This window comes from Hibiscus syriacus, unplaced genomic scaffold (genome assembly GCF_006381635.1).
Source record: "Hibiscus syriacus cultivar Baekdansim isolate YM2019G1 unplaced genomic scaffold, ASM638163v2 tig00110560_pilon, whole genome shotgun sequence".
Lineage (NCBI taxonomy): Eukaryota > Viridiplantae > Streptophyta > Magnoliopsida > Malvales > Malvaceae > Hibiscus > Hibiscus syriacus.
Window position 1 is genome coordinate 230687 of NW_024062781.1, and position 10409 is coordinate 241095.

A 10409-nucleotide genomic window follows, 5' to 3' on the forward strand; every position below is an offset into this window, starting at 1 on the left:
CTTCTACCCTTAAAGGGGAAGATTGAAATTGTAAAGGTCCCTAAATCCCTCTCCGCCTTTTGCTATAAGGATCGTCGTGGATTGAATCGAGTCAAATTTTTATTTCATCTAATTTTAATTAGAAAGTAAAATTTTTCATACGTATAAGGCTCGGGTTTAGGTTATTAAGTAAAATAAAATAAAAATATATAATATTATAATTATCTCTAAATATATACAAGGTACATATAATATTATGTCAAATCAATTTTTTTAAACAAATCTACTCGACTCAATTATATTTTTTTCACATTTAAAAAAAAATCAATTCGAACATAAATTTTTAAATAAAATAGAATCGGGCAAATCCAAGTGAAATGCCCATTCAATTTCGGGGTGCAAAGTTTCTCCCATTTGATCAAATATATAATAAAATGAAATAGAATTCTTCAACCCACAGTATTTGGGTAGGGATCGGCACAGGGTGGGATGGTTTTTTTGCGTCTCAAAAATATATATAAAATCTGATCTCACCCGGTCTCGATAAATTATTTATTATATTTTCAAGATTAAATTAATATATTTTACTATGTATTTTACATTTTTAATAAATAAATAATATGTTTTAATAATATATAAATATTAAAATATAATATACATATATAGTTTAAATTAACCGAGTTGGATCAATAACTTTTTACCTTGAAACCGACCCCGTCCCATCCGGAATTTATATGATATATAACTTGTCCCGTCTCAAGCCCTGAAATTTTTAAAAAAATGCCTTTAAAGGATCAGATCAAGACGAATCAGATTCGGAGATTTTGAACATCTATATGTATTTAGGTGACCCACACACCTTTTATTTCCCATCCACCATAGAATGTCAACATTCAATATATGAAATACGAAAGGTTTCAACATCAGTTATAAAACAATAGTATCTGCGACTTTTATGCATATATATAAACGATCTAAATTGCTAACAACTAGACAAGGAAGTGAAAAACTATACAATAAAAGGTCCAAATGCAATCACAAACAATATCAAAATACAAACAAACTAAAAACCCAGAAAGCTAAGAAGAGAAAGAGGGGTCAAGGCTTCCAGCCTTGACGATAAGCGTTGTCTCTCCTGTTGTTTCTGAAAGCACAGCAGCCAACAGAGTAGACAACGATGAGGAAGATGAGGAAGACGATGTTGACAACCGCCACCTTCTTCCATGAACTCTTGAGGTTGTCTATGAACCCAGCTTTGCATGACTGGCAGTTGAAGCATAGAGTATTCGGGTTATTATCCCACAGATTGCAGTCTGGATTCGCCGGCGACCCATCCCCTCTTGTCCAGTTAGTCGGCCCGACGTATGCGAACTTACAGTCGTCCGATGGCTTACAGCAACCAGACTACAATTACACAAAACAAAAACAAAGAAAATACGTCAAATTTGTGATGGAATACTCTGTTAATCGATCCCCTAAACTATCTATTTTGAGAGAATCACGTTTGGGAATCGTAATCTTGCAGGAAATATTATATGAATATGCACTTCAGAAAAGTTGAGAACCTTTTTCCTCCTAAAGTTAGAATCAACATAAAGTCAAATAGATTACAAAAAGTATTCATTATAGTTCCCTTTACGCATAAAGCTCTGTATGGATTGTAATATATCTCTGATTCAATTTTTATATTAAGAAGAAGAAAACTCAGATCTCAAGAATTTAGATACCTGAATGGCTGACAAGTGAGCCTGGTAAAACTCCGGGAGAGAGGCATTGAGATATTTATCATGGAAATCAGTGCAAACTTTACTGTCAGCCAAACAGCTCTTAATCTTATTCCAGTTCTTCTGATTAGTAACCCTTTTCTGCAACCAGTCGGAGTAATCCCCGAGTCGGTATTCCTTGTAACCTCTCCCGGACAACACTTCTCCCGCCCCTTTATTCGTCACCGCGAAAGCAAAGATCGTGAAGACGATCCCCAGCACGATGAGGAGGAACATGACGACCAAGTAGAGCCAGAGCAGCCACGTCACGCGACAGCACGCGCCGATTAGTCCGGCGAGGGAGACCATCATGAGGAAGACCCCGATCACGATGACGGGCATGTCCAAGAACCGTTCGCACTCGGTCACGCCTTCCCGGCTCAGCCAGATGCCGGCGCCGAGGATGGGGATCGAGAGGATGAACGTGATCAAGTTGAGGATACCCACTAGGTTGTTGCTCAGCCGAAACGCCATTGATTCAGTATTCCGGCAGGTTCTTTTCACTCGATTCGTTCTTCCTTTGGCTTAAAAAAAAGGAAAAATTAAATTGGAGACGTATTAGAGTCGTAAGGGGGGTTGATTATACGGGACGAGGAGTTGGGAGTTTCTGAAGAAAATTAATGAGAAATTATCTGCGGTTTATTTTCACGCGCTGTACACGTCTCACGCGTGAAATCGCGTGGGATATGTCACCTTATTTGGATTTAACACCCACGTCCGTCAGATAGTAATCTTATTTAATTCGAATTATTATTTTTAAATTAATAAAAAATGGTTTATTTTGTATTTATTTATTTTGATTTACATCCAAATTCTTCCGACTTTATAAATAGTATAGAGTGTCGTGGCCTTTTTGGATTTTTCAAAAATTGAAGTTTTATTTGTTACGTTAAGTAATTATTATATTAATTTTAATACTTTTGTTTATCTTCTTGTTATAGAAATAAATTTTATATATTGATTAGAATATTGTGTTATAGGGAAAGGACTGTTTTATTACTCATATTTATGTTAATTTTTTTTATAGAAGTGACTAATTTTATTTAAAATAAAAAATATTCTAAAATACAATAAAATTTACAATCACAATCTTATATTAAGCATATAATTAAAAAAATTCCTATAAACGTTGAATCAATACTAGCAACTTATGATCACATAATGACCATATAAGGAAGATTAAAAATCTAACCAAAAAATTCAAACAAAGATAAATACAAAGATATCTGATTGCATCAGCAAACGAATCAAAAGGAATTCAAGCTATTGAAAGACCACAGACAAACCGCTAATCATACTCGAGAGACGTAAAAAACTATTCACGATGACAAATCGGATATCTAAATCCAATCTAACAGTCTAAAGAAGAGAAGATCAACAAAATATCATATAAGTATCATCTTGATCAGTCGTAGATATATCAAATTAATCAAGATAAATGAATAAACGACCAAACAATTAAAAAATATGAAAAAAAGTATAAGAAAACGTATCATAAAGACAAATGAAAACTTGTCATACATGCATACTTATTCAAAATAAAAAAAAGAAAAGAAAATAAATATATATTATATAAAAGAAAAAAAATAAAAAATACCGACGGTCGACAACCAACAGTAAAACTAGTGTTACCGTTAATTAATGAAGACGATAAAGAAAAGATATTAGGGCACACTAATCGAGAGAAATTAAACTTTTTTTAATAATTTAAATTATTATTTTTAAATAAATATAAAAATGATTTATTATTTGATTTTTCCTACATGGATGGTTGAAGGCTTTGATCCCATTGACGGATTAGAAATTAAAAAAATAAGGGTTCAAAAATTTTAATACTCTTTTTCCTAATAAAATAGGTATGCAATTTTTTTTATTTTCTTCTTATTTACTTAATATATTAAACTATATTTAATAACTTATTCAAAATAACATGTATACACTTGGATTATAAGTAGTATAGAGTGTCGTGACCTTTTTGGATTTTTCAAAAATGGAAGTTTTATTTGTTACGTTAAGTAATATATTATAAATTTAATATATAGAGTGTTATGTATAGAGATGGCATGAAATCCGAATCCGATCCGAACGTGTTATTTTTTTAAAATGTGATGTTCGGATCGAGTCAGATTCGATTTTAGGGTAAAAAATATTCAATCAGAGAACTTTTTTTACTTTATATATTTAGAATTAAAATGAAGAAATTAAGAGAAAATTAAACACATTCCTTTTTTTAAAAAAAGAGTTTTGTCAAGGATTAGAATGAAGAAAAGGAAAATAAAGTAAAAATATGCAAATATATGTGATACGTTTCAAAGACACGTATTAATTCGATGAGTCGATGATAATAACAATATGTATATATAAACATTATTATTAATCATTTAATAATATATATATATATATATATATATATATAAATAAACACTTTAAGAAATTAACACCTGATTAATGTAAAATTTACATTTGAATAATAAAAGTAAAGAAGGTTAAAATCATAAAACACCCTCCATATAATAAGCTATCAGGTGTAATTCCTTTATCATGTTTACTTGATATTTTTCATTTAACCCATTAGTACGGATGTGGTATGGTTTATAACAAAATTAGGATAAAAATATGTTATATTAAATATAGAATTACGGTAGTGTTTGTTCTATTAGTGACTTTAGTTTATTTATCTAATTTTATTAAATTATATTATTTTTGTTATACCATCATCAAACTCTAAAATTTGGCAATTTTTTCCTGAATAATGGGTTGGAAAAAAAATTATCTCTCGTAAGGTGATGATAAAATTATCTTTTGAGATCGAGTCATTGTTAAAGTCTCGTTAAAAGACACCGAAAATACAATGTATCTTCTAAAAGACAGCGATATAGTGAGCACAATGAGTCTTTTATATCAAGAGCAATGCATGTGGTGTTTGCATCAATAGATCTATACAGAGGACACATGATGGTCATTACGTCTTTCATAAGACGTATTGTATTTCTAACGTATTTTAGTTCACCCTAATTGAGAAAATATTTTCTCATGTAATTCAAATCAGCCAATTATTTTTTAATCACATTATTCAGGTAATTTTAACCAAAAATTTGATTTACATTTATAAATTTAAACTGTAATACCTAAATAAAATAATTTTTGTGTTTTAGCCTTAAGAAATAAATACGACTTCGTCCGAGTAATAAAACGCAAATAATGTTTGTAGTTTTTTATTTGGTCAAAATCTGTCACGAATTTATTATTTATTGCTTTTGTACTGTTTCTCAAAGCTCACTTTTTCCACCAGCCTTGCGCGCGTGACCTCCATCGCTCCGAAGTGATCCCCTGCACGCAACCTATAATAGCAATATGCAACCAAACCACGCGTCACTTCGACCAGGTCGTAGGTGTTTGATCAAATTTATGAAATTCAGTTATACAGAAATTCAAAGAATAGTTTCAATAATAAAAGATGATATATTTCTTTTAAATATTTTAAAATATGATTATATAAATCAATATTAAATTAGTAAAAAATATTAAAAATGAATTAAATTAGAATATAAAAACTAAATAATCCTCTTCCTTCAATGTACAAGTAAACGATATTTTCTAAAGAAAGGTTGTTTTTTTTTGGTTCCATATTAAACTACTTATTGGCCTAAAAAGAACTCATTAAGCTGCAAAGTCAAACGTTGAATTAAGATGAATGTTGAAATTTAAAATAAAATCAATGAACCGACGACTTTGTTTTTGCCAAACCTTCTAATTCACATGACATGTGACCCCCCGATTTGTTCGACCATTCATTCCAACCTTCCCAGAAGCAAGCATCTCACATGCTACCAAAGACAAACTTCTTTTTTCTAAAAAATGTAATTAAAACCTTAATTTTTTATAGGACAAAGTATGCATTTAATACCTAAACTTTAAGTTTTTTTAAATCATAACTAATGTTTTATTTTTATTTCATTTTAGTACATGCCGTTAAAAATTCAAGCGTTTAGTACATAAACTATAGGTTTTAACACGTTTTAGTACCTAAACTTTCAATTTTTCAAAACTTAACGTTAAATTTTGAATGAGAGTACGAAAATAAAACAAAAACTGAAGTTTTTAACGGTGTGATACTAAAATGAAACAACAACTAAACTTTAGGTTTGATTTTGAAAAGATTGAAAGCTTAGGTACTAAAAGGGACTAAAATTGATAGCTTAGGTACTAAATGCATAATTTACCCTTTTTCATAAGAAACTAATTTAACTTAAATAATCAGATAATATCAAACATGAAAATGACATGCTACTTCATCATCAACCTCCACTAGTACATAACTAGATTCAAGTCATTGCAATCCCATCCCCCTTCAATTTATCAATATATACGAATGAATGATATTTATTAAGTACACTGAAAATGATATTTAACGTATAGACTTATTTTGTTACTAGAAATAATTGGGTAACCAAAACATAAACATATGAATAGATAGGTACCAGATAAATAGTTTACCCTTTGTTTTATTACATTAGCTATCCATAACAACCAAAGAATGGTAGCTGAATAGTCAATTCCAGTGAGCCCAAGGTTGGATGGATCGAGGGGGCAAGCGGGGGAAATCCCCCTAAATTTAAAAATTATTTTATATTATAGATATTTTCTATTTATTTTTTTTTTAAAAATATATTTTTCTCTTAAAATTTTATAAGTTTAATATCGTCTCATAAAATTTTATAAGTTCAAGTTTGCCCCAAACATAAAATTATACGTCCGTCCCTAGCGAGCCAACTACTGATATAACTATTCCATTTCAATAAACCAATCAGTCGTTACAAGAACCTCTCAATGCTCCCAGTTTACTTGCAAAACCATACCCGGCAAAGAAAACTTGGCAGAAGGTCGTCTTCATATTTATCACCGAACAAAACATAGCTGGATAAGGGTTGAAGAATTTAGAAAATGCTTTGGCAATCGTCTAGCAGTAGACTAGATCCAATGCCACATCTACAGCAATCGTGCTGCTGATGGAAGTTCAAATGCAACAATTTAGTTAACTCAAGGAACAAGAAATCACCCGGGGAACAAAATCGATGGTGAATCCGAACGGCAATTCGTCGCGAAACTAATCAATAACTGCTCCCTACTCCTGATCTTTCCAAGTAACATTTCGAAATTCCACCGATTTCGGAGCAAAGATGACAGGTAGTTCATCTCTTGGCACGATGCGAGATGGATGTATTACAAAGGGATGCGTGAATCAGTTTCAACCCAATCATGGAAATGAGCTTTATACCATGGTATCTCTAATGACAGAAACATCAACCAACCTAGCAGATTCGGAGCTGAACAAAGTGGTCCTCCCGTCTTCCACGGCATTAAGGAATAACATCTACTGGTTTTTGAACGAACTCAAGGGAATCTGAAAGAAAGGAGGGGATGATGATCACAATTCAGCATCAGAGATCACAACAATAAGTCGACTATATTAACATTTCAATAGATACGTTAAACGCTGGTAAGTAAAACAACTTTGCTCGGCATCGACTTGAATATATAGTTGAAATTCTAGAGTTCAATTCATTTCATAACAAGCAAACAGAAGACAAATATGCATTTGACATTCCCACCTTTGATCTCTTAAGAAAAGATACTGTTTTACTCTCTCTGTTCATTTTTTTTCATTCTATATATAATATCATTTTTTTTCTCTACCATATGAATATTACCAATTGAACCTTCATAATCCAATTATTTGGAGAAGATTATGACTTTTATGTAGAATCCAGATAAGGTATTTGCAAATTAGATGATGGGCCATAAGAACAATGGCAGAAATCAAGAGCATAAAACAAGAAAACATACCATGATTCATTTTCGTAAATGAGAAAAAAACAAAGAAATAGTAGTAAAAAAGAGATTGTTGGTTCGTTTTAAGTATATGGTTAAAGAAGGTTAATGACATACCTTCACATGATGAGGCATGATCATGATATCATACGGTGCGTGAAGCCACGTCTCAGGTGAGTAGAACAAAAGTTCTCTCGTCTACTAGTGTACACATCGGCATATAGATGGATGTGATAAGCAAAAGCAGATTCTTGACCCTTGTCAGTGACGAAGGTGGCCCCAAAAGATATATTGAACATTCTTTTCATCATACTGCGAGCTTTCTGCCTCTCTTCATTTAATTCGCTCATAGGTAACTTGTATTCTTCACTTCTCTTACTACAAGGTACAGTTGCATGTAACCTCCCAAGCAGTTCCTGTAATATATGAAATTTTGCCTGCACCCAAGGAAGATTTTAGGATAATAGTAATAATAACGATGATGAAACAAGAAGTTCATGAAACCACTTTGATGAACATGCTGAATTGCAGTATTGACATCTTCGTATACATAGCAGTCATCAAATTCTAGTTTAGCATCAACGAAATATTGCACAATATCGGCAATGAGACATGCCTAAAAGGATTATGAAAGGAAAAAAATCAGGAACTTAAAAATAGAACAAAATATGTGCTTATCATAAAGGCAAATAGTCCAAGAAAAGGCAAAAAAAAAAACACTTATAAAATCTGATAATACAATTTGCAAGCCTAAAATATGTACTATCCATATCAATGTCCACAAGTAGATTTTTAAATTGACAAGATATTTTGACATTTATTAGATATATTTTAAAGCGAACTTGTTATCTTATTTCATCAAAAACGTTGGAATGAAGAAGAAGAAAAAGGCAGCAGCAGCAATGACTAAAAGAAGTATTAAGATTACAGTTAATCAAAAGGTATTGTGAGACATTAGCATGCATGTGTAAGCATTTTGTTGGAATCCTCTTGCCCAAACATCCCCATCTGACTATAATGCTCTGACAAACACTCATAGATGCGACTTACAAATGTGAAAGCCTACATATGTTATTATTTAGACATACATGTACAACATTGTTATACATACAAACAATACAATTACTGAAACCAACCTCACTAAAGCAGAAAAAAGTCCATCAAGCCCACAAGACGGCGTGCCTGGTCACGGCCAATACGTCTTTTCCCATATATCTCTACTATTTCCTTCTCACTAAGCTGCATTATAAGTTGCAAAATGAGAAGCAGTATATTTCACATAGTCATGTAAGAATTTCCCAACACATGCACATGATACAAACTGATAAGAAACCTCAAGCTATTGCTAGTGATCATTAATGAAAAGGACGAGTTGTTACAAGTTTTAAGAAACTTTAAACTCACATCTTACCAGGTGTTAAAACCATCCATATTAAACATGGAAGGTTTTATCTAATATTTTCTCTCTATATCTTGGTAATAAATAACCCATAGTAATCATCAAGGCAAACTTAGTTCCAGGATTGCAAAATAAACAGAACAGCCAGGTCACCAGAAATAATTCATAGTACCTGGCGACGACCATAGAAGCATCCCTCTGGCTCTATGGAACCAAAAAATCCAACTTCAAGAGACATCCCTGCTGCCTGTAATAGTACAATCCTCTAATGGGAAAGGATGGATCATATTTAAAACTCATACAAACCTCTGGATACCTAAACTGCAAGAGTGCGATAGATAACAATTTGTCAACACCAACAATAAGCCACACAGAAAAAACATCAATTACATAACTGCATTATAATATCACATAAATGCTAACCTCATTCACCATATGCTCCTTTGCGAAATCATATATCAAACTTTGCAAGTTCGCAGAGTAATGTACCAATGTAAAATCATAATCAAATTCGTATACCTGAATAAGATCCAGTCTAATACCCCTATTCACATATACAACTACATTAACACCAAAAAGAAAAAAAAAATTGAATACTACATGCCATATAGGATCCGTAAATCTGCTAAAATAGATTCAAATTAAACATAAAGGAAGAGAACATAACTGAACCTTCAGGATTCATCTTCGGCATTGCCTTGAGTGCCTCTGGAAACTCGAGGAAACTCCGTCTGGCAGCATCAAATTCCGTCCGAATCCTGTCAATATCATCATTAACCTCCGAAGTTTCTGCTTCTGCACGCTTTATTCGTTCCTCGAACTTGGATACGGTTTGCTTGTAGGCACGATCATTTGAGCCAAATCCTTTTTTTTAACAAAATAAATAGTAATATAAACCTCAAATAATACCAAGTAACCAGAGAACATAATAAATTCAAAAGTTAAAGAAAAGTAAGATTGCAATCGAAACATGCCTATTTGAAACATTTACAAAAACAAAAATGTATAAGACATGAAAGTCCAAATTTACAGATTTCTTTTTTAAAAAAGCGAACAGTGAACACAGACTGAAAAAGAAGGGAAAACCTATTGAACTCCAGAAGAAGAAAATCTCGTTCCCTGCAACAAAGATGATTGAAAAGTGAGATCGTTGTTGCTATCAGTTTTATAAATATGAAAACAAATAGAGAGGCGGAGAGAGATGAACATACGTTGATAGAAGAGCAAAGAGGAAGAAGCCTGCGAAAGGAAGCCATGAAAATGAAAGGAACTCAACTGAGCTTACGACAAGATTGAAAATGGAAAATGGAAAATGGCAGATTTATTATTTTTCAGTTTGCACTTCAGTCCTGTAAAGAAAAAAGGGAAAATTGAATACGGTGGGTGAAGGAGCATTCCAAGTTCCAACTCCAAACCCGCCCTTTCTGGTTTGCGCG

The 10409-nt window shown here is 32.3% G+C and overlaps 1 protein-coding gene and 1 pseudogene across 1 annotated transcript; both read right to left on the bottom strand.

Moving 5' to 3' along the window:
* Positions 1-909: 909 nt before the first annotated feature.
* On the bottom strand, positions 910-2255 carry LOC120132324 (tetraspanin-8-like). Its single transcript, XM_039149108.1, has 2 exons — positions 1707-2255; positions 910-1383 (listed from the first exon to the last, which is right to left on the bottom strand). Exons 1-2 carry the CDS (start codon positions 2214-2216, stop codon positions 1078-1080), a joined length of 816 nt encoding a protein of 271 aa, XP_039005039.1. The 5' UTR covers positions 2217-2255; the 3' UTR covers positions 910-1077.
* Positions 2256-7711: 5456 nt separating this feature from the next.
* Positions 7712-9960, bottom strand: LOC120132262 (annotated as a pseudogene).
* Between the last annotated feature and the right edge of the window lie 449 nt (positions 9961-10409).